Source organism: Larus michahellis, chromosome 19, assembly GCF_964199755.1.
Source record: "Larus michahellis chromosome 19, bLarMic1.1, whole genome shotgun sequence".
In the NCBI taxonomy this organism is placed as follows: Eukaryota; Metazoa; Chordata; class Aves; order Charadriiformes; family Laridae; genus Larus; species Larus michahellis.
Genome location: NC_133914.1, coordinates 6,167,632 through 6,192,611, shown reverse-complemented (window position 1 = coordinate 6,192,611; position 24,980 = coordinate 6,167,632). Strand labels below are relative to the sequence as shown.

The 24,980-nt window shown below is 45.8% G+C and overlaps 1 protein-coding gene across 1 annotated transcript; it reads left to right on the top strand.

The window, feature by feature from the left end:
• Positions 1-1,503: 1,503 nt before the first annotated feature.
• MATN1 (matrilin 1) lies at positions 1,504-24,155 on the top strand. Its single transcript, XM_074562808.1, has 8 exons — positions 1,504-1,591; positions 4,736-5,082; positions 12,719-12,941; positions 15,497-15,622; positions 15,894-16,307; positions 18,203-18,355; positions 21,491-21,571; positions 23,852-24,155. The coding sequence occupies exons 1-8, from the start codon at positions 1,504-1,506 to the stop codon at positions 23,899-23,901; spliced, it is 1,482 nt and encodes a 493-aa protein (XP_074418909.1). The 3' UTR covers positions 23,902-24,155.
• Positions 24,156-24,980: the final 825 nt, after the last annotated feature.

The following is a 24,980-nucleotide window of genomic DNA, read 5'->3' as shown; positions in this document are numbered from 1 at the left end:
CTGGATAAAAATTTCCAGCTAGCTCCAGAGATGGTGGAAAGCCTATGACCGATGGTGTGTACTGGGAAGATAGCAGTGGGACAAATCCATGCTGATTCTGCATGAGAACGTAGCCATCTTTTAATATTGTAATCAACCACTTTTAATGTTGAAAGAGCGAAGAATAGCCTGGCAACTTCACTAAGGACGCGTCCTTTTTTTCCCTAATGAAAGAGCCTTTCTCCACAGGAGCTCTCGGTCTCTGTGGAAGCACTTTTGGAGTAAAGAGTGACTCTGGATAAGGGAAGAGAAACTGGGCTTTGAATTAAAGGTAGTTTGCCACGGCATTGCACTAACACAATGCAGATTAAATGGATGAGTGCTCCAAGGGTGTGAGGCTGGAAAGGTGTGCAAAGACTTATCCATCAGAGGAGATGGGCTTTAATCAACGGACAATAGTGTAATACAGTAGTTAAAGAAAGAAAACAGATGCACTGCTTTGTGACGAACCCATCGTTAAATTCATTTTACTCTAGTACCAAATCTCCCTACTGCTCTTCCATAAAGAAAACATTGGATTTCTGCTCACTTGCAGCATCATCAGTCTTGTTTGTTGATTTAGATTATTGGCTTTTAGTGGCAGGAGCTGTATCTCCCTCGTGTGTACAGACCTGAACGCTACGCTGTAAAAAATAAATCAAACTTCTAATCCGTCTGCCTATCCTGAGTTTCTTGTCTGTTTATCTGGTTTAGGCTACTGAGTTCTTCCCTTCCCTCCTCGCTCTCCTGCACAGGGGGCACAGCCCCACAGAGAAGTAACTGTTTCCCGCAGGAAGAAATTTGTTCTGCATCCCAGGCTTTCGCCCCCGCCTCCCCAAGCCTTGCTCTCCTCTTCCTCTCCCCTCCTCCTGCGGCCGAGCGCTCGCCCGCAAACCAAGCCAAGGGAGCGAAGCCCCCCGATCCGGCAGGCTGGTTTCCAGCCCTGCGCTTGGCAAACGCAGGGACTGAGAGATGATTTGTGTGACCCTGTTCCCGTCTCCCCCCTCCCACCACCGCCCCCTCCCCGGGCTCTGCCAGAGGAAGGACACAAGCCTGACACACGGCAGAGCCTTTGCTTACTGTGGCAAAGCCCACGATTTGCAGATGGGAGCTGGTGATTGACAGGCTAACCCCAGTTCCCCAGGGCTGGTTTCACTGGTCCCACTGTTACGGTCCCAGATTCCCCACATACCACGCCGTTGCGGGTCTCTTTATAGCTTCCCATCCCCTTCGCCGAGCAATGAAGCCATTGTGGAGGGGCCGGGGGCCGGCAGGGCTGGACATCCTCCCCCTCCCCACCTTCGTGCAATATTTTCTCCTAGTCCTTCTTGCTTGTCCCTCTCCCCTCGGTGCCCCCACCCCCCCCCAGCACCTCACACGTGTCAGGGGCTGGCCCCATGCCTCCCCGAGGAAGGGCAGGTTAATACCTCTGGGCCAAGGCTCTTGCTTGCCACTCTGCATCCAGCCTCCGGCTCCTCCGCAGCCATGGACAGGACTGTCTCTGCCTTGCTGCTCTCTTTGCTGCTTCTCCTCCAGAGCTATGGAGTTTGCGGGGCCCCTCCGCAGCCGAGAGGTAAGTGGGGAGCTCAGCGGTGGGACGCACTGTGTCGGTCCTCTACCTCCTTGCCACCAGCCTGCTTCGGGACTGGGAAGGAGGTGAAGGAAGAAGAATACCCAACATCAGTCAGGGAAGCAAAGGAGCTTTCTCAAGTATTTCCCCCAAGGCAGCAAAACCTGGAGATGTGTTTGCTTCTGCCTGCTACACCGCTTTAGAGCAATAGTGGGAGGTCTGTACAAAGGCATGGCAAAGGTGGCATCAGGTCAGCCCTAGCTCCCGGCGCAACAGCAGCCTCGGGGCTCGCTGCTTTGGCTGGAGGAGGCCCAGGCAGGAGGAGGGCTCTCCTCTACCTTCCAGAACTACCTTCTCCTCCCCACAGCTCTGCAGAGGGCTGGTTTTGCCAAGCACTCGAGGAGGAGTTGGCCAGACACCCCAAGCTCTGGTTAACCTCACCAAGCAGGAAGGTCTGGGTCAGGTTGCTGAGGATGGGACTTTCCTAGGTTTTACTTCATCCGTTCTTGAGCAAAATCCTGCTCTGTTTGTTTTTCCAAGTGGGCTGTAGAGCAGCCAGAAGGGAGATGAGCTGCCTGCTCTTTAGGTTGCGCGGTCCCTAACTCCTGGTCTGCAATTAGCGTCAGCAAGTAGCGAACACAAAGGGAAGGGCTGGAGGGTCTGGTAGCGAGGAAGCATCTCTCCTCTGCCAGGGGCAGGATGCTGCCGGGGGCTCCAGCCAAGCCGGGGAACTCGCTGGAGGAGAGGTGGCCAAGGCAAAAATTACTGCTGGGTTTTAAAAATGCTTGAGTGATCTTATGATGCTGCATAATGTACATACCTGGGCAGATTGACAGCTGCAAAACAGGCGTGACAGCGACTGCAGCGTTAGCTGTTGGTCATGAAGGGGGGTTGCTGATACACTGACCGGTTTCTCCTTAGCGATTTGGAAAGGGAGGGTTATCTTCGCTGCAGAACCGCTAAGCGCTACCAAAGTCAGGAAACTAAACAGATCAGTCGCTCAACTCAGCCTTACTGTGAGCAATCACTATTTCTAAAATCAACACCTTTTAACTCTGAGTTAGTAGGCAGGTTTCCGGTTCTTTTCATGAAGATGGCAAAGATGCCTTAAGAGATATTTTCTGCTAAATCAGTGCATGAAGTTCAGTTATTCCTGAATAACTTCAAGCGTGGACATTTTTAAAAATAGAGGAGGATTTTATTTCTGGCTTAATTCAATTTTAAAATAAACTACGCTGAGTCAAGATGACACTCAGAGCAAGGGTCACCTCCTGGAGATAACTAAGGCCTCTCCTGCAGACCCTGATGTATGCACAGTGGCTGTGACCAGACAGGCTGAAATCCCAAAGGTCCCATCTGATATCTATTTTTTCTCTTAATTTCGCTGGAATATACTTCGCTCTCATAAAAAGAGGTTAAAAATGTTATTCAGGACAAAATCACAGAGCTCCCATGCAAAAAACAAAACCAAACCTTCAAAACTTCTATTGGATCCAACTGGTCCTAGGCCAAAAAAAAAATAACTTTTCTTCCTTGATTTGTCACTAAAACCAGACATGATTTAGTAGCTATAGTCGCAGAGGGGAATCTGTGCTTTATTTCTGGAGGAAACGACTGCAGTAATTTGAACCTTTCTCTGTACCTTCATTTCTCACCTGTAAAATGGGCATAACCAAGCCCTGGTAAAGGGATTTGCAATACTGTAGATGGACTGCCAACTGAGTTTTTCCTTCCTCTGCAATAAATTATGGCAGCAAAGCAAAAGTCACCCACATGGGAAAAGGTTATATTATTGCATTTTAGTGGAAACTAGAGCATCTGACAAAGTAACCGCTGCTTGCTTCCCTTCTACACACAGCATCTTTTAGAGAGACCTTTCTGGGAGCCAGAAGCAGATTCAGCATTAGTGTCTCTCAGGAAACTAACCTGATTATATTCTTTATAGATATATCACAGGGTATTTATTTTCATCTGTCTGAAAGACTGAAAGCTCCATTAGATTTCACACTGAGGACTGGCTATAATATTTATGTCATAATTTGGAACAGATTTGTTGGCCCAAAAGCTCACATTTAAAAATCTGTCCACAGAAATCTCCTTTACGATATAACCTATATCGTCCCTCTCTGTAGAAATCAAATATTAACAGAGCACTTGATACCCCTACAGAGACAGGCTAAATGATGGAAAAAAATTTAAAAGAACAGAATGCTATAGATCTGGGGGGAAACACGGGACAATTCATTTAGAAAACCATAAAAAATATCAGTCCTTTTTATGTTTTGCCGCAGCTGAAAATTAGGATGGAAAACAGCATGAAAATGAGATTGTTTTTTAAAAAAACCACTCAGCTCTCTGCATTGCTAATGCTTCCTGTTTATATCATTTACTTTTTACAGTGGATATTCATGTCTTGCTATGGGGTTGTAGAGATTAACTATCAATTACGTGGTTCTACATCTCTCTGTTGTATTCTCCCTCACCAGCTCACAGAAATAAAACAGCGCTGGTCTTTGCTGTATTACAGTATTTCATTGTTAGTGCCACCAGCTGAAAAACATGAGACTGGTTCGTGTTATGTTGGTTACTTAATCCGGGTATCTCGATTCATGACTGAATCTGAACTGCTGAGTTGCGTGCCTGCTTCTGGTCACGCATGACAAAGATACGACCGCGTTAATTAGCGTCCATGTGGATTGCTTATCCACATCCAAAATGCGGTAACTCCTTTTCAGACATTTTTTGATGCATGCACAGGCGTCAGTTCACAGCTTTATTCCTCCCCCCCGTGCTGCCATACGTGAATTAAGTTTCATGTAGACATTAGCAATAGCCTGGGGTGACAAGTGGGCAACTCGCTCCCACAAATGCAGCGCTGGTGTCTCATCAGCACACTCCTTCAGAAGTATGTGTTGTCGACCAGTAATTGTGCTTTTCTTACAGACACTTCCCTACGAAAGGAAAAAGAACATTTAGAAGTATTAGGTTAAAGTGGTCTCACTGGGCCCCTCTGAGGCAGGCAGAGAACGGATTGCAGCTCGCAGGGCCTCTAACCTCAGCTGCTATTCTAAGGCGGCCATCCTCTCCCTCCTAGTATACTTTTCTCTCCTTTTTTCTATTTTTCCTCTCCGTCCTTATCCTTTTCAGGCACCCTGTGCAGAACCAAACCCACCGACTTGGTGTTCATCATCGACAGCTCTCGAAGCGTGCGCCCACATGAGTTTGAGAAAATCAAGGTCTTCATGTCCCAGGTGATCGAGGGGCTGGACGTGGGCCCCAACTCCACCCGGGTGGGTGTCATCAATTATGCCAGTGCCGTCAAGAACGAATTCTCCCTCAAGACCTACCAAACCAAAGCTGGGCTCCTGCAAGCTGTCCGGAGGATAGAGCCTCTCTCCACTGGGACTATGACTGGTCTGGCTATCCAGTTTGCCATTAGCCGGGCTTTTAGTGACTCAGAAGGAGCCAGGGTGAGGTCTCCCAATTTTAATAAGGTAAGAAAATTATCCATTTCTTGGATGCTCCTTCTTTCCTGTGGTTCATCATGGAGAGGTTGGAAAAATCAGAAAAGGAGGAAAGGTGATTTTCCTCTGTGCTCTGAGTGTGTGGGGACAAGTGGGGGTTAATTGTCAAAGGTGGCGCATCTTTGGGAGGTGGAAACCTCCCAACTCTTCTTGAAAGCAAAGCTCAACTTCCTTTTGGGCAGAGCCGGCCAGAAGTTGCCGAGGTGAATTTAATCCAGCATCACTAGCTCTGCCTGGAGTGTCTGTCCTTTGGGACATGGATCCCTGCTTCCAGTGTGCCTGCAACAGCGTCCCACCATGAGACGATGATCTCAGCCAGGCTTGCTAGGCGTGAACATCCTAGGATTAACAATGCTCATCTTCCCCAAAATATTCTAATAAAGATGCTTCGGAATCCACCATAGTAAAAAGCGAGGCAATCTTCTGAAAGTTTCCTTTGAAATGGCCTCTTTCATCCGCAGATACAAAGCAAAGTACTGTTTCAGTGTCCTCCACTGCTCTTCCACTTTTTCAGAGGCTGGCTGATGGCTGTTTTCCATTCTGGGTATTCTCTTCAGGTACACAGACTTTACTCACCCTTTAGCATTTAAGGCTATGGTACAAGGCCAGCTTAATCTTACACGTGGTTGCAACGGGCATCGCATCCCCTGGCCCATATTCCCTGTCCAGGAAGCTCAGTCTTAAAAAAATTATTCCCTCCTTCATTCTCTCTGGATTTGACCATGAATGAAACCCCACCCAAGGTCAGTGAGCGTCACCAGGAAAACTCTCTTCTGAGCACGTGGAGAATGTATAGTCTTGATAATATGTGTTCTAGCTAAACATCGTGAACACACTTCCTCGGCCCTTGTGTCCTGTGCCAGCTCCACTGGCTCTCTGCTATGAGACCAAACCAAAAAAATAAGCAAAGGTGTTAGCAAGCAGCTAGAACTTTCACCAGCTGGACAAAAGCCCAGCTGCTGGAGTGAAGAAGCCTGGGATTTTTTTTCCCAATTACAACATTTTTGGAACATCAGTCACTTTCCATTTCTCTCAGTGCTAATAATGCTCTAGGGAAGGCAGAGCAGAACATGGAAAAGATGCCCAGGGACGGCAAGTCAAAAATAACACTGAAAAGTGCAAAATAGGCAGTGGTAAAGATCTGCCAACTCCAAAAGTCAGCAACCTGAATGCTCTGCTGATCTGGAATTCACAAGAAAGCCCTAAAAATGAGGCTGTCCCCTACAAGGATGATCTGAGGGGATTTTAGGTGCCCCCTCACATGTTGAACTATAAGAAATTTGCAAATGCGAATGAATTTATCCTCATGTGGTCTTTTATAGCGGCATTCACAGCAGGGAAAATTCTCCATATCCTTAGCCTAAATCTGGTTTGACACAACAGGAAGAAAACCAAGAGTGATAATAGGAGAAAAATTACACTCCAAGAAACTTTCACTAAGTCTTGCTGGCAACCAGATCCAGAAAGACAAGCTCGTCTTATGAGCCATCATCGTTACTCAAGCGCAGGAGTCACCTGGTGTAAATTCTAATGACCCAGCTCTTGCAGAGGAACGCCAAGACCTTATTGTAATGTTTTTTATTCGGAAGGAGTAACATTGGTTTTGTTTGTTTCTTTGAGGTTCACTGAAAGAAATCATTGCAAAATTGCAAGGCATTATTAATATATTGTTATTATAATTATTTTTTAATAAAGAGCTTTAAAATCCTTTAGGGCAAGACTAATGGTTCTCATGAACACGACTGAACTACTACAAAGAGAATAAGCGTAGATTCAGCCTTTAGCTCAAATCTGCTACTTTCTGGAGGTTCAAGCAACTGCCTGTTGCTGCCAAGCCGTGTTTTGCTTTTCCTCACTTTCCCATGCTTCCTGCTCCCACCGCTCTCAGAAGACTTTGGAAAAGATTCTTTTCTCAGAGGGCCCAAGGCTGCCCAGTTTCTCCACAGATGACTTCACTGAAGAACTGTTTCAGATGGGAAAGAGATGTTTCCTCCAGCGAAACCGCTCCAGGGGGCCTACTGGGAAGGTGACAGGTCTCCAGCAGAGCCCTTCTGCCATCTCAGCCTGGCCAGAGCCAGGCCATCCTATGGTGGAAAAACGTGAGCAGAGTGGGAGCTGCAGGTCCCCTCTAAGCAGGCTCATCTGTAGCCACACACAAACTTTTCTGTCCAGAAGAAAAAAAGCAACGGGAACCGTTTGTTTTGGTTGGGTATTGTTTAGCACAAAACCAGACAGCTGAACTGAAACAAAACAAAACGAAAATTATCTGGATGATAATATCTATTTCTGAAATTTTTACTCTGATTGAAGTGCAAAAAATGTTTTAAACAAAAGAAAACACAAAAATAATCCCAACAGTTTGGATGCCAGACCACAGGAACATTTGAGCTCTTGAGTATCAATAGGAAGGAGACATTTACTTCTCACCACTTCCAATGCTCCCTTGCAAAAAGTTTATTTCTCATCTCACTCCGTTAATTGTTGTTCCAATGTCCAGAAGTGCCAGAAGCTCCAAGCAGTGGAGAGGCTCAGATGTACTCGTCCTGCCCCCTACAGCGTCAGCAGCAGCTGCCCACTGTGTAACAGGGAATGTAGTAGCAATCAAGAAAGGGGGTACGTGCTGCTCCTTTCCTTGGAGATGATCCACTCTCACTAGGGGAATGACTGTGGCATTCATTCCCATGTCTCAGGTCATCAGACTTCCATTCAAAGCTGTTGAGCACCTTTACAGATGGATAAGGGTGCATGAAGGGTGCCAGTCAGTGCACAAGGTTTTCTTTCCAAAAGCCGGGCGTTGTTGCGTAGCTGCACATCAGCAGAAATCTCAGGCCGTTGCTAGTTTGCCACTAAACGGGACCTGACAACTCAAGGTAGCTCTTCCCCAGACTCCATCTCTTCTACCCTCATCCGTCCAGAAGATTTACTTGTAGGGAAAAACAGTCAGGGGCACCAAGGTGGCTGATGCTGTTCTCTTTTCGACATTTGAGCTGTGAGCAAAGGAGGGTGGCGGAGGAACAGCAAAGACAGTTAAGACCGTTCCAGGTATCTGCCATCTTCCACGTGAGGAGCTCATTGCTGGAAGAGTAATTCAGTGTCCTCCATGGCACCAGTGACCCCACACTGACCACAAGCCTGACACAGCTCCAACATCACCCCCAGGGTCCTCAAGCCTCTGAGTTGGGCAGAAATCCTCCCCAACAGACGGGGGAATCAAGAAACAGTAAAGCTATGGCCAGTCATTGCACCCAGAATGGTACCTGGGTACGAATGAAGGATCCTAAAGGAGGGGTCTGACTTCGAGTCTTGTCGCATGAAGGCAGCTCCCATTGACTTCACTGGTTTTCTTACTGTTTGCCTTTCAAATGGAACAAATAATGGGATCTTTTTAGATCCACTTTCCTCTAGGACCACTACGCAATCCATTCATGCCCCTCAGAAATCTCACCATATTTCTACATCTTCTCCTGTCTTTACCTAATTTCCCAATGTCTATTTTAAGACAAGGTGACCATGCTTCGGTCAGGACTGGGACACAGTCCTGATTTATACAATAGTATTATAATACTTTCAGTATTATTTATTTTTTTTTTTTTCCTTAATACAGCCTGACATCTACTCTGCAGCTGGGCTGCCAGACAACTCTCTCAACAGGCTTTTGCAGTCCTTGTGGTTTCCTGTCATCTCAATAGGCACGAGAGCTGCTATGCCCTGCTAATACTCCAAACGAGCCTTTAGTTTAAATGTCTGAACACTTCAAAAGAAAATTAAATTTATTTAGTGACTTACTGCCGCAGCGTGGCTAAAGCATCATTTTTTATGTGGACAGTGGTATAAAGAACTCTAAAGTTGCTTTGTCTCCCTGAAACCTTATTTCCTGGACATCTGAAAAAGCAGAGTAATAGCAGTGGTCTTTTTAATGATTTATCTTATGCATTAGAAAAGAAGAAAAAAAAAAATCACTACAGGCTTTTCCCTCTTCCCTTACGCTTTGGATCTGGTCGAAGAGACAGAATCACAGAAAGGCTGAGGTTGGAAGGAACCTCTGGAGGTCACATTGACCAACAGCCCCTGCTCAAACAGGGACACCTAGAGCTGGTTGCCCAGGACCGTGACCAGATGGCTTTAGAATACCTCCAAGGTGGGAGATTCCACAACCATTTGCATTCCTTGGTTCCCTGGTTATTTTTTTTGCTTTTTTCCATGATGCCTTGAAGTCCAGCAAACTTTTCCCTTCTGTGACACTCGTGCTGCTGAGGGTGGCCCCGTCATCTGCCTGAGAGGATGAATAGGTCACGCGGTAATATAGGGAGGCAAAGCTTTCAGAAACATTGGACACGGTCCTTGCTCCTTCACACAGCAGAAGTCCAGCAAGACCTTGAGAAAATCTGTGCTGTGATTGTCAGCTATGTGGGACACTGATCAAAGCACCACAAGATCGTTCGGTCTTGCTGTGCTCCGTGCGGCAAACGCCACCCCAGGACAGGGAAAAGCCCAATTCCTTTCTGTAGGAGCTCAGCGTAAAGTCTGTTTATACCTTTATCAAAAACTCTGGGGGTGCCCAATTACTTTTATCTTTCTTAAGGAGGAACAACAAATAGATTGTCAAATTGCCGGGAAAATTAAGGGCTTATTCAACTTTCTGCCCAACTCCCCCCTCAGTGCTGTTACAACATTCATATTATACGCTGCATAACGAGACATAGCTACCTCATTAGCTGCTGGATTGCCTACACATGGCAACCCTGAAACAAAAATACCTAGGGATGCCCGTGAATACTCTGGTGTCTTAGTTAACCAAGAATAAATTGTGTCATGAGAACATGGGGGATTTCTATATGACAGAAGTAACACAAGAAGGATCCAGAAAGTGAGGAATTTGCAGGAAAATGAGAGGAGGAGGTTAAAATGAGTAAAAGTTTTGACCTTGAAAAGCAAAAGTTTAAGGGTTTCCTTCGGGCAAAGCTGGAGATCCTGTTCAGCTATCAGAGAGAGCAGAAGCGTTCACCCTTTCTTAATTCTTCTCACGTGGCTACCTGCTAAGTCCGGCACAAGCCCTTGGCTGCAGCGCAGTGTCAGTCTCTCCCACTGCAGTTGCTCTTTTCCTCCAACCTGTCTCTTGCTCTTTACCAAACAAGGCACATACCAGGACCCTCAGCTTTTTAATTGAGACAAGGTCATAACGCAGAGAATTACAGAGATCGCCTGTCTGCAAATGATTTGGAGCTCGATCTAAAACAAAAGGATGTTGTTTTCTTCACTGCCTCAGGCTGGCAGGGAGAGCAAATGTCTACGAGGAGGAATATGAGGGAAAAAAAAGAGGATTTCCTGATTATCGGGATAACTGCATATGATACCGAGATCACTTTACACTTGTTTTTTCTTACGCTCTTTCTGGTCCTCGTCCTGGCCACAGTCACAGACAGGTTCCCCGACTGGCCTGACACAGTTACATTTCTTTTAGCCACAGGTTCACTGATTAATTCCTGATGCCTGGTCCAGATTCTTTGTACCCAGAAGCTTAGCTTTCTCCAACAGCAGGTCAGAAAGTTACATGAATTTTGAGTGCTCTGTTGTAGATTTTCACACAGATCCATTATGAAGATCTTTCCCATCAGATCCAGATGTGGATGCTGCTACCAGACACCTCCCGGGTTGCATATGGGGCGCAGGCCTATGTGAAGATGCCACCCTGATATGAAGAACCAAAGAAACTGATTAAACTCGGAGAATCGCTTTGTTTAGACAGAGAATGCCAGGAGGACATGCAACACCTCTGTCTTGTGACAAACAGCGAGAGAAAGATCTGCGGCTCCTGACAGAAACCTGCTCATAGGGTGGTGTTGCTCACAGAACCTACTTGATAATACATCTTGTTTCCTGACAGGTTGGCTTTTGATAAGCTCTAATTGGCAGCCGCCAGCTCTGTGCTGCTGTGTGTGTGACGGGAGCCGAGCTGCTGAGTCGAGGGCTCTCTCTCCTGGCAGAAAGCACGACTGCATGGCTGGCTCTGCTCCTTGGCTCGGCCGCTGCTCCAGAAACCACCCGAGTGCTCCTCTTGGTCAATCTTTGCTTTTCCCGTTCCTTCTCCTTTACGACACACGCTGACGTCTGCCACAGGTGACACTTTTCCTTATTCCGGCCACGAGCAGAAGATAAACACTTACATTTATTATTTTTTTTCCCCCTTGGAAGGAGCAAGTTACAGAATTCTGATGTCACCAGGAATTTTTAATTTTGTAGCCCTTAGGAAGTGTAGATAAACTTACAGACCTTCACCAGGTTGAAAAGCTCTCTATTTTTCCAGGTTCACCCAGCTTTTGTAGAGACGGAAAGCTCTGAGCTTAGTGTTGCGGCATTACTCTGGGGCAGCTGACTGCAGCATCCCCATCCCTCGGCTGAAGGGTGGGCGGAGGGGGAAGAGTAACTTCATCTGCATGGCCAGGGACCCCTGGGCAAGCAGGGCAGGAAAACTCACTCCTGACCTTACTGGAGATGATTTTTTCCACCCGAGGATGTAAACCAGCCATCACACTGTCCTAACTGAGCAGCTGGTGGGTCTGATTTTATCTTCAGAAAGATGGAGAGCATATATGGCATAGAGGAAAGTAGCAAATACTGCCTTAATGGCCAGATGACAGCTCATTCAAAGTCACTGTTGCTGCCAGATAGATTTTTTCCTGCCTTTTTCATTTGATGTTTCTTTACTTTCTATACTGCTGAGGGTATTTGCCTGCAGCTCACCTGCTCCTGCTGATTATATTTCTCCACACTGCATTACATCCCAATCAGTCGCTTTGGAGTTGACAGTGGTGTCACAATAAAACAGTTGCGAGGAAAAGTAGCAGGAGCAGATGAATTGGCAAAGAACAAAAATGAAGGTTTTGTGACAGTGTCACTTATCAGAAGAAAAACAGAGAGGAAAATGGACCATCTAGCACCAGGAGCAGAGCTCTTGGAGGCTTTCCACTGGTTCAGAGCTCCATCTAATCCAGGGTGAAATCCAGTTCCACCTATACCAGCTGTCATTTTAATGCTGATGTTGGTAGGGGTAGGATTTCACCTCTGCTATTTATTGTGGAACAGAGAATCAGAAAGCGTGGCAGGCCTGACACACAGCGTGACCTTAGGCAGATCTCTTCCCCTCTCTCCGATACAGCTTCTCCATCTATAAAATGGGGAAAAGTCTTCGTCTGGTGATGTTTCCATGACATTCCCTGAGACTCTTTAAAGTCCCATACTGAGTCAGAGTTGTCCTTAGCATCAGCTGGGGGTTCATGAACATAGTTTGCCTTGAGCATTAGTTTGCGTATGAGGAACACAACCTTTACTTTGGTTTCCTTAGGGGCGAGATGCACCAGTTGTCCCCTAATTAAATCAGTCAGGTCCCTGGCAGTTTAACCTTTCCAGCTCAGAAAGAAACAAACCCCACATAAAAGAATGTCTTGTGTGATCTCAGGAAGAACGGGAAGAGGGGGAGGAAGGGGAGGGCATTTTCTTTTTCTTTAATTTTAGAAAATATGAAATCTTCTTTTCTAACTCAGGCTGTTCCACAAGCAGTAGTGATATTAAGCAAGCATACACCTTGTCTCTGCCCTCCTCTGCGTAGGTGGCCATCGTTGTGACCGATGGACGTCCCCAGGATGGAGTGCAGGACGTGTCAGCAAGGGCCAGAGCAGCCGGCATCGAGATCTTTGCCATCGGCGTTGGCCGGGTGGACATGCACACACTGCGGCAAATTGCTAGCCAGCCCCTGGATGATCATGTGGACTATGTGGAGAGCTACAGTGTTATAGAGAAGCTGACCCACAAGTTCCAAGAAGCTTTCTGTGGTAAGTCCTTGCCACAACCCCGGGTTCCTAGCCAAGAGCTGCAAGTGGCTGCCAGCAAGCTTTTCACGTGGAAGCTGTATGTGTGTGATTGTCCCTCATCCATCTGCTTCCTTGTCCCAAGGACTTGGGTCTGCAGGAGCACGAAGCAGCGTGGAAGACAGGTGCTCTTTGAAGTTGCCTTTCGAGAACTTCAGGTTTTGTTTAGGGAATTTCAGGGTTTAATTAAAGAAATCGCCAGACTTCATTGGCACAGATGAGTTTGTAAACATGACCCATGTACTCCTTTGAGGCATTGAAAACGAACCTGGAAAACACGATCTTTACATAGCTAAAATCTTTGTCCTTACGTTTAAGCCTATCTGGGCAGTTCTGAGAATCTGGCTTGTAATTTCCCCACCAGTACTGTCTTCTGAATTCCCAGTTAAGCAAGGGATGGTTTCACTTCCCTGCCAGAGGCTGAACCGCCTTTGCCTGACTACGCTGTCATTTTTTTCAAGCCTTGTGAGGCAGGAAACTCTCCTGGCTGGTGCAGCATGCAATGCCTTTCTGCATAGTATATAAAAAGAGCCTGACGCTCCTACAAACACATATTTACTCCTACACAAAGCAGTGAACGCAGCGAGAAAGCTTCATTACTTTCAAACGTACCCACAAGACTGTAAGAGATGGTCTGTACGTACCCATTTTACGTGTCAGCAAGAGAGGCCTGGGGGTTTCGCACGCCCATCCCGTCGAAGCACAGACGCGTGGCGACACTTTTTAAAAGGTGCGATACACCGCGGTGCCTGTGGCAAGGCATTGCAAACACATATACGCAGATGGACCTGTAAAAGTCTCCCAGACCAGTTTCTTCAAGGGGTGTAAAATTTCATGATTCAACTTTCAGGCTGAAAGTGATGGGGGCGAGCAGCCTTTTGTCGAGGAAAATTTCCTCCTCTGTAGGAAGGAGGAAAATTTTGAATATAAAGTGAGTCATGTATTATAATCAGGTGTCACCGCACCAGAAGCTCATGAAAGAGGGGAAGAAATACTTCATACTGAATGGGGATAGAGACAAAATTTGAGAAGGTGGAATCCAGGCCATGAATATTTGTGGGAGTTTGTGTTGGCTGCCCCGGAGTCAGGAGTCAGCCAGAGACCGGAGAGGGCTGACAACGTGCTTTGGAGTTCTGGCATTGGTGTCATTCCAAAAGATAAAGAGGAAAAAAAAAAAAAAAAAATCCTTTCTGTGCCTTGCTTTTCAAATTCATAATGTGCAGATGACAAAGTTCTCCCCCTGGTAAAAATCCTCAGAGATGCATCCAAGGGAAGCGCTGCGCTAAGGATTGTTATAGCTAACAGAGAATAGCACTGTACTAACTGCCAAGTGGGCTGTTATCATGCTATGCAAGCAGCTGCACGCAACCATCCTTGGAGATGGACCCAGCCACCACCTGCTATCGCGAAGCTCGCTTTGTGGGTACTGACAGCAGGAAGAACTCTGCAGCACTGTCCAAGCTGTTCCCCGTAACGCTCAAAAAACACATGGGAAAAAGGGAGACCCTTGGCAACCCAGCCACTAGTTAGACTAATAACATCTCTGTAGGCTTCAGAGAACCCAACCTGAGAGCCCAGTGTTACAGCCATCTGCATGGTTCGCAATATTCCTAATGATATGAGCTCCATATCTGCTGGAAAGACCTACCAGTGCTGACACAATATGCATACATGTGAATTGGGAAGGCCAGAAGTACAAAATACACGCAGAGCAGAACACAAGTAACTTGAAATAACGAATAGAAGCCCCTTAACCTTGAAAGACTTTGCGCCGCATCCCATCATTATGATAGAATCAGAAACGCTCAGTTTTCTGCACAGATTTCTCTGGTATTTGTAAATGAATCGCTTCAACCAGATCTGTTTAATTTTGAGTTTGTTTTCTATCATCATTGCTGTAGCTGTGACAGTGTTGTCAGTCACCAAACGCCGCTGGCTCAGACTGCTGCAATTCAGCTTCGGTTTGCTCAGCATCTCAGGAGTCAGATCCAGGTTAAGATCAGCAGGCAGAAGTGTTTGTAGAGAGCGAATCTGAAAGCTGCACGTGCAAGGGTAGCTCTGAAGTGAATTCCAAGTATGTTTGCACATGAATCCCATCCAGAAAAGACAACTGTACATGGGGCTGAACTCACTAATCATAATTGTACATAGCCAGAAAAAATGGGTATCGGCCAGCCCAGATGGTAGGTTGGAAACCAAATCTCATCCAGTAGGCTTTGGAGAGTGAAGTATATTGTGATACACTCAACCGACAGATGGTTTTTGCCCTTCATATGGAGACTATTTCTAGTCCTGGCTGTGCCTTGGAGTCAAGAGACTTGTGGAAATTTCTCCTTGCCTCTTCTATCTCAGTCACTATCCAAGAGCGATGACCTCTGCAGCTTTGTCTTGCTGCAGAGCGGATTTAGTTGTCACTGAGCTTATGGAACAAATATCACACTTTGTGGATGGGCCAAGTAGGTTCTGGGTTGAGAAGCCTTGGCATGGTCTCTGATTTTATTCTGCACTTTTGCTTACAGTGGTGTCAGACCTGTGTGCCACTGGAGACCACGACTGTGAGCACATCTGTATCAGCATCCCAGGAGCGTACAAGTGTGCTTGTAAAGAGGGTTTCACACTGAACAGCGATGGGAAGACCTGCAGCGGTATGTAAGGATTTTCATTTGCACTGAGCTGAGCTGTGATCTGCAGCAGTATGGTGGGGACAGGACTGAGACTTGTTCTGTTCAGAAAAGGAAACCATACATTTATAACCAGGAATTATTTTGAAAACATCAGTGTGACGCATTGTTGAGTATCGATCGATTAAACCTATTTCATTCAAGATAAAATGAAAGTAGTGCTATATTTTCCTACTTAATTAATTGAGGTCTTAGTTGCTGTCTTCTTTTGCCCTCTTCTCGTATTTTTCTTCAGCTTGCAGTGGTGGGTCAGGATCTGCCCTGGATCTTGTTTTCCTGATCGATGGCTCCAAAAGCGTGCGCCCTGAGAACTTCGAGCTGGTGAAGAAATTCATTAACCAAATTGTGGACTCACTGGAGGTGTCAGAGAAACAGGCCCAGGTTGGCCTCGTTCAGTACTCCAGTTCTGTCAGACAGGAATTTCCACTGGGGCAGTTCAAGAACAAGAAGGACATCAAAGCAGCAGTCAAGAAAATGGCCTACATGGAGAAAGGAACAATGACAGGCCAGGCTCTGAAGTACCTCATTGACAGTTCTTTTTCCATCATCAACGGAGCTAGGCCTGGGGTCCCCAAGGTGGGCATTGTCTTCACTGACGGACGGTCACAAGATTACATCACTGATGCTGCTAAGAAAGCCAAAGACTTAGGTAGGTGTCCTGAATTCTCAGTGGCTTGTTTCTCCTTTGGATCAGGTACTGCATCTAGTATCAACCTAGGTATGACTCTTCCTGGAGATGTCTCTTACCTAGGATAGAAACAGGTTACTATAGAGTGACTATGCCGAGACGTTGCCTGACTATCCCCGCATGCTCACAAAGAACTTGGAGCAACTCTCTCTGGGGTTCAGATGGATTTCGGATTGCCACCAGCTGGTTTTTGCTCCCACAGCCCCTCTGCCGTTTTGATCTAAGTCTGCTGGAGGTCTCTCTGCTGGGCGGGATGGAGTTTCATGTGGTATGGGATGCACACTGGTCTAGCATGCTTCACATAAACATGAATGAAACTGCAGGGAGAAGCGGAGGATTTGTCTGATGTTGGTAATGGAAGTCAGGTCAGCATCAGTGGCACTCAACGGTGAGGCAAAGACGACCACCAGAGAGCCCCCTGCAGAATAATGCGACTTGTAGGGCCAAGCATGGCTTGGCTTTATCGGCCTTAAGGCCTGGGAAGGAAAAAAAAGAAATAAAGCAATAAAAAAGCAGAAACACAGATTAAGGGAGGTACTGCGGACTCCCTGGCCAAAACCCAGGCACACTAATGAGAAACTTTCTTCAGCTTCTACTGGAATATTCAAAGCACACAGTGGCTACATATTGATAAATTTATATGTCTAAACATCGTGAAGTATAAGTATCTTGAGATCTGCCCCTTTGCTGACCTGCTGAACAAGTTCCCAGTCTCCTGACATGGCTGTGTTAAATGGATGCAGCCCATGTGAATACGCTTATGAATTGCTAAATTCTTTACTTCCTTTTAACTTCCATCTCGACCACTAGATGGGACTAAGGGCTAAGCACATAATAATAAAGGTCAGGTACAAGCTCCTGAAAAGATGATGTTTACAAAGCAAATTGACACGTTAGACAAATGTTCAGCCCCTCGAAAACAAAAAGTCCTTATAAACGGTATCTATAGAATTTATTTCTCTGTGATGATAAAACTTTAGGCCTTGTTCTTACACAGAAATCTCCAACATCTGCTCATAAGTGATTTCAGTGGGATAAATAACAAGACGCTTATAACTAGACTCCACGCTTGTTCCTTGAGTTGAACATTGATAAAAAACCAAATATGGGACACATCCAGAGGCAGAAAGACAAGGCAAAAAGTGGAGGCGAGGAAAGCATTACCAGTGTCTAGACATGGACAAGCAGAAACAAATATTTCGAAAGGGGGGTTAACTAGCAACGCCACTCAAGTTCAATGGGAAAACTGCAGTTCCGTTCAATAGAAACAGGTTTAAGCCAGAGGTGGCCAATCAGTCTCCTGGCAGTGAAGTACAGTACCTGGAAATGTCCTTAACTCACAGTATGGGTTGCTCTTGACAGACCATATGAGTTGCAATTTTAGAAAGAGATTCAGCCACGGTTTTGCTGAACCACAGGTCCCCATTGCCCAGGGGACTTTGCCACTACACAGGCTGATTAATAGTGGCTGCAGGCTATTTTGAAAACTTCCACTGTTTCCTTTTTCTGTATTATCGCTTCCCTATTATCTGGATGCACGATCCTGTCAGGGTGTTATGATTATCTGTCCTTTCTTGTATCTCCAAAACACTGTCCTTGTGGTGGTAGTGGTTATTGTCTAGATAATTCTAGTAAAACTTTGCCTGTAAAAATATTTTGAAACCCGTTTGACCTGGTTGAAATGAGTCCATAATAGTAGAGGGTAAGGGGGTTCATTTCCCTCTTAACACCTGCAGACGTGGGTAGAGGCTGGGGATGCAGAAGGTCAGCAAGGATGTACAAACTGATGGGGGGCTGGTACCACAGCAGCAAGATGCTCCGTGGCTGTCCAACTGACAGGCTCTCATTGCTCGCAGGGTTTAGGATGTTTGCCGTGGGAGTTGGCAACGCAGTTGAGGATGAGCTGAGGGAAATTGCTTCAGAACCAGTAGCCGAGCACTACTTCTACACGGCTGACTTCAGAACCATCAGCAAGATCGGGAAGAAGCTGCAAATGAAAATCTGCATTGGTAAGAGTGGGGGACAGGGGAGAGGGGGGGATTTAATCACCGAATTTGAAGGCTGGAAGCAGAAGGACTAAAATGCCCCTTCAGATGGATGTTACGAAGAACTCCCTGTTCTCAGAGTGTAGAGTACTTGGAAGGATCATGAGACATCAACATGTCGAGTGGTTACCTGAACCACAGCCTCCCCTACGCCTCAGCCACCTCCTCCTCTCACAAACTGCATTCTCCTTCCCTTTTCATGCATCCTTCTCCCCTTCACTATCTTCCTTTTCAGTAACGATGAATTCATGGCTGCACCTGGTCCTGAGAATAGCCAAAAGTGACATTAAGAAAGAAGAGTTGCTCTTAAATAGAAGTTAAGGGTTGATTTATTTGGCATAATTTGAAGATCATCACAAAATTGGACATCTGAACTGAAGCTCACTAACTGCTGGTGCTTCTACGGTCAAACAGGCACCACAGGGGTGACACGTTTCACATTAAAATAAGCATCTAGTATCTTCCACATGACTTGTAGGTGCCTAAATTTGGGCAACATGAATGCTAAGTTGCTCACATTCAGATAGCCTAGTGAAGCAAAGGCTGAGTGAGAACTGAATGTGACACAGGCATGACAAGAGGAGGTAAAGAATAATAAAAAATTTAAAGAATGTTGACTTGTAAATAAGCTGAGTCTAAAAATTAATTTAAAATAACTACCACAGCTATTTTAGATTTTTGTTTTAAGGAATCATATGCCTCCTATGAGATATCGGCCCTTTGCAATGCATCTGCTTGATTGGCGGATCATAGTGAATCCCAAACACTCAGACTTCTTTTAAGGCATTGAACACCTCGCAGGACTTCTGAGAGCTGCGCTGACAGGCTCATCAGGAACCTGGCACTCTCTTGTCAAGTCCAGGTGCTCTGGGTCCTTTGCCCTGCTAGGCAAATGTTTCCTTCCACTTCCCAGCACGATACACCCAGCAGAAGGAGGGAGCTGATTGTCCCCCTGTGCTCAGCACTGGTGAGGCCACCCCTTGACTGTTGTGTCCAGTTCTGGGCACCTCAATACGAGAGAGATCTCGAGGTGCTGGAGCAAGCGCAGAGGAGGGCAACGAAGCTGGTGAAGGTCCTGGGGAATAAATCTTACGAGGAGCGATTGAAGGAGCTGGGTCTGTTCAGTTTGAGGAAGAGGAGGCTGAGGGGAGACCTCATCACACTCAACAACTACTTGAAAGGCCATTGTAGAGAGGTTGGTGCTGGTCTCTTCTCACAGGTCATTAGCGATAGAACAAGAGGGAAGGGGTTCAAGCTGCAGCAGGGGAGGTTTAGGCTGGACATTAGGAAAAAATTCTTCCCAGAAAGAGTGGTCAGACACTGGAATAGGCTGCCCAGGGAGGTGGTGGAGTCACCATCCCTGAACGTGTTTAAGAGTCATTTGGATGTGGTATTAAGGGATATGGTGTAGGGGAGAACTTTGTAGAGTGGAGATGATGGTTGGACTCGATGATCCCAAGGGTCTTTTCCAACCTAAATGATTCTATGATTCGATGATTCTACACTGCACGCAGCTCTGGTGAAGCTCATTTAGTTCCCAACAGAGTTCGGCCAAGCTCAGCTTTGCTTCCCATGAGTGTGTAGACCTGCTCTTGAGTGTCCCATGGCCCCATGCGATGCAGAGACCTCCACTGCTCTCATGGCAGGCAGAGATGCTCTACAGCATCAAATGGGTGAAATAATATACATTGCCAAATGTTAACCTCTTTTTTCCCTTTTTTTTTTTTTTTGCAATTTCTATCATTGTTATTTGTGCCCAAATCAAGAGATACCCATGAAAATAGTAGTGGGCTAGCAGTAAGTGACTCATCTGTTTTTCTCCCTGATTATATATTAGAGAGAAAAAGTACTCGGGAAGTTAGGGGCCTCACCTCAGGAAAATCAGATTTGGTTCCTTGCACCCTTAGAGATGTCCCGGGTCATGCTGGGCAAGTGCCCTGTCCTCCAGATTCCTAAAGATGGGACCTTGCTTTCCTCCTGGGGAAGGCTGAGAGTGACAACGTCCTCCAGGGTCCTGTGTGTGCAGAGCCTGGCAGCCAGGCTCGCAAGATACTCTCTTTGCCACGGAACTTTAAAAAGCAGGAGTCGATCCAAGGACAAGACGATGGGAGCTATATGAAAAACCCCAACATATTGTATTTAGATATCTTTCAAGAAAGCAAATCCATTCAGACTTCAGCCTTCAAAAAAAGTAAAAATAAATTTTGGAAAAAGTACTTGTTTGCAAAATAATCAATTTTGGTAAATATCTTAACATTTCTGGTTTGTTTTTTTTAAAAAAAAGGAAGGAATATTTGTATTTGTTTGATTTACAGTGCCAGCTTGTATTTATCAACAGATGGCTAGAAATCTTTTCTTCATATCCAGCTTTAGTTTACTCATGACTGGTTTAATCCTGTTGTGATTTTGTGCAAGTGTTGTCCTTTCCCTTAAAAAGTCCTTCTCCTTTTTACTCCTTCCATTTGTTAGGCGGTTGAGCTGACTCAGTGTGGTCACGTAAACATCTCTTTCCTTTCCCCAGTCATCTCAGTACCCTTTTTTGATCCTATTCCAGTTAGGTAATTTTTCTTGAAGACCACATGTAAATTATTGACATAGATTAACAAACTGATTAAGGCATATTCCTCTGCCGGCTCAAGAAAGGGAGCGCTGAAGCAAAGCTCAAACAAGTCATGACTCTCAGATGGCAAACGGTGCCTCCAATTTTGATTTCACAAAATAAGAATATGGCACACCACAGCGATGTTATTGGGAAGAAAACTGGCAAACAGATATTGTTTTGAGCACTGTATTTGGTCATATTCAAATTTATAGGGCAAACTTTAAGCATCAGTAGTAGAGCTCAGTGGGCTTTCAGGAAACTTGTAAATCCAGGAAAGATTTTATTTTTTTTTTTTGCACAGAGCCTGGCCTATAAAAAAGGAAAATGTGAGGTTCTCTAGTCAAAACCAGAATTATCACTCAGACAAGTAGGAGGAATGATATTTTGATTTCCATCATATTTGTAATGAAGAAAATAAGAATTGCTTTGTTTCACTTAGTCATTTTATTTTTTTGTGTGTGCCACTTAACTCATTTTCTTGATATTCTGATCCACAGAGGAAGACCCATGTGAATGTAAATCTATTGTGAAGTTCCAGACAAAAGTAGAAGACCTCATAAATTCATTGCAGCGGAAATATATCCTTCAGAAGCTGTCTTTGTTCAGAAGCCAGTGGGTTGGATTGTGCTTCCTGGAGGGGCTAGTGGGAAAAGTCTACTTGTGGGGGAAGGAGGTTGGGTAGGTGTTCAGGAAGGTGGGAAACATGACACTCGGGTTATGAATGCGTGTAACAAGAAGATCCCCTGCACCAGAGCGCATAGCTGCTGCTCTGACACAGAATAAGCACATCAAAAACAACAAAGCCAAAGTAGAGTATGTCAAACCATTGCAATGCAGCAACAAGCTGTAGGCATCAAGACCTAGGTCAGTTTTTAGGAAGAAGCTTCAATGAGCCAGTGTGACAAGTGTGGAAACACAGTTCATGCATGGGATGATGCCGCTACCTCTGCAAGTCGCAGGTGCTGTGAAGCAGGCCAGAGCATGAGGGCTAAGAGCAGCTGGACTGTGAGCGGTCAAAACCCTTGGTGCGCACATGCAGCTGATTCACTCAGTCATTAAAGCTCCATGGATGGGATTCTTTTTAACTGACAGTAAACCTCTACAATGCAAACATCTGAGTTGGCTGCCTAAATTTGTCCATAGCACTGGAGGGAAAGAGGGTCATCTACCACAAACCACCTCTGACTGTGTAGTTGGTGGTCTGGATAAAGTCAGGTGGATAGGGCCTACAGTCAGAGGGTGTCATGGTTTTGGCCAAATTGGCCAAAGGCCGGTAACAGATGCTCCCCCCCAGCCTCTCGTGCATGGAGAGGAGGAGGAGAGATAAAGAGATTTACAAGTTTAGAAGAAACTAAACTACTTTAATGGAATATTAATAATAAAATAAAAAGGAAAACAATGAAATAGATACAGTATATGCAAAACCATATCAAGCTCCCAGGATGACGTCACCGGCAGGCACTGGGGAAGTCCCAGCCTGGACTCAGCGACGGGTGGGAACTGGATTCCAGAGCTGGAGTCAGGAATGCTCGTATCGGGATCCAAGGCAGATGAACAGACAGGGGCCTCCTCAGACATCGACCACCGAATAAAGAGAGTTGACCCTTTGACCCCTCAGCTTTTATACTGAGCATGGGGCAGATGGGATGGAATACCCTGTTGGTCAGTTCGGGGTCCCCTGTCCTGTCCCCTCCTCCCTGCAGGTGGGACCCCTCTACGCTTCTCCGCTTCCGACCCTCCAAGGGGGCAAGTAACAAAGTGAGCTGACCTTGGTTGTTATAGCAAGAAGTATCAGCCAGAGCCTCTCTGCGTGCCATTCCTTGGCACTGTCTGTCTTATCACTCTGAACGAACCGCTTTAGACACAGCATGCTGTTAACTTCAGAGAGTTAGAAGAGCCCTCGTTAAGAAATAAAATTACTGAACAGAAATTTGGTTCTGTTTTACCTCAAACCAGGACAGAGGGATAGGCCCAATAGTCAGAGGGATAGGCCCAATCCTCCCAGCTGTCTAAACCTCAGTTGTGAGAGCCTAAATTTTATGGAAGTGCTCACTGCAAGCATCTCCAGTGAGGTGAGCTGGATCGCACCTGAACTGGGTTTGTGGGGTCACTGCCATGCTGGTCCTGTCATATTGCACAAAGACCCTAAATAAGTGGTTGAAAGAGAAACAAGAAAAGCAAAAAAAGGTGTGAATAAGATTGAAACTTCGCACTTTTCAAATTAGTGAAACCTTGGGGTGGCTCACAAAGGGCCAGGGAGACTTTTTCATTACTGAGAAAAAGGAGAGAATATAATTTTAAAAGCAATTTATTCACCCATTTCTATGTCAGTTGCACAGTATATTTTCTACTCTTTAACTCAATTTGAGTGAAATCTATGACTTATGTTATGCAAAAGGTCAGAGTAAATCAGTAGTTCTCGCCCAGTGGGTTGCTGCTCCCAGGCACATCATGAAAAGCAATTAGCAAAAAGAGCAGAAAATTGCGACACACTATATAACTCTAAGAAAAGCGCTCTGCTCCCCTCGCCACACAACCCATCCTGCTCGAGGTCAGGAATTCTCTGTCAACCACTGAAAACACACTCCAACCGTTCTCACGTTTTTCACTCTTCCTTTCATAGTAACTTTATAGGTGCGCGTGAGCGCACGTGTATGCATGGATATTTTCTACCTTCAATAAAAGTTCATCACCCTGAACTGTTCTGGCACCACCAGAGTAGATGCTGACAGCATTCCTCTGCTACCTGCTCCCAGCAAGGTAGCTCCATTCCTTAGCTGCTCTGCAAGCCCGGGGAGGACTTGAGCAATGAAACACCAACGCGCACTGTCATTTTTTTCCCCTTAACTCTCGCTCACTGGAAGCTGTGGCAAAAAGGATCGAAGCCCTGGAGAACAAGATCATCTAAATCCCGAAGCAATATTCTTCCCCTCCTTCCTAATGTAACAAAACTAGAACTCCTTCACTTGTAGCGGAGGGCAGCTCAGCCACAGTACTATGGCCAGCTTGTATTTTTTTTTTTTCAAAAGAGTCTAGTCTACCTGCATTTGTTTAAAAGGGAAGAAGTATAACAGTAGAGCAGACATTGTATAACAGGCAGAGCACTGTGTGTGACTGAGAGACAGACCATGCTGGTGTTTGTTGCATCGTATAGAGTGCATATATTAAACTGGAAAGGGTTGGTTTTGATTTAAAGCTTAATATATATATGTGTGTTAATAAGTACTTGATTGTGAGTTCTGTGAATCCTCACTGTGTTCTTCTGCATCTTTTGTTTCTATGCATGAGATAATTTAATTTAAAAGTCAAAGTGACTTAAAACCAACTCAGATGCTGAGTGTAAAATGTCAAAGCCGCTGATCAGCTTATTACTGTAAGCATGACACATCTGTCAGTAAGTAGGCGAAATATATTAGTGATGTCCGAGTGTGTGTCACAGACACGATAGAATAGGATGCTGCCGGTAGCTGGTTTATCTATAGCTGTTGTACAATATAAAAAAAAAAAGCTCAGCTTTCCTAGCCAGCAAATGCTCTCACGATGTCTCAGCAAACTAGCGCCCGAGCTAGACCTGTTCTGGGTAAGTCCTGGTACCATGCAATGAGCCAGCGGCCGAGGCTCTGTACAAGGCAAGGCAGTAGCGTCAGCACCAGCCCCAGGAGATGTGCCCCTGCTCCTCAGCCCTCTGGTCTCCACATCCTCAACCGAAGCTACAAGACATCACTAGCATCTAAAACACAGGGAACTGCTGCTGGAGCTGCTGCCGATGGAAGTGGTGCCTTCACCACTGCAGTGACCAGAGGCTCGCGAGCTCCTTCCTTATCCCACACCTCTAAGCACCTTCAAAGACAGTAAGTTCATCTCAACACCTTTCAGACTCTTCCGTTCCTGGATTTCCATCACCAGCAAGACTAAAAAGCAACGTGGGCTGGAAGTATCTAACGCTGCCTGTCTCCTACAGCTCTAGTCTGGCTAGGCATGGAGTGA

What these genes read in the sequence shown, in the direction of transcription:
- MATN1 (XM_074562808.1), top strand. Translation starts at nt 1,504, where the DNA reads ATGGACAGGACTGTCTCTGCCTTGCTGCTCTCTTTGCTGCTTCTCCTC. An exon ending in CGATGGGAAGACCTGCAGCG is followed by an intron (nt 15,623 to 15,893) that starts GTATGTAAGGAT and finishes ATTTTTCTTCAG; the next exon opens with CTTGCAGTGGTGGGTCAGGA. An exon ending in TAAGAAAGCCAAAGACTTAG is followed by an intron (nt 16,308 to 18,202) that starts GTAGGTGTCCTG and finishes CATTGCTCGCAG; the next exon opens with GGTTTAGGATGTTTGCCGTG.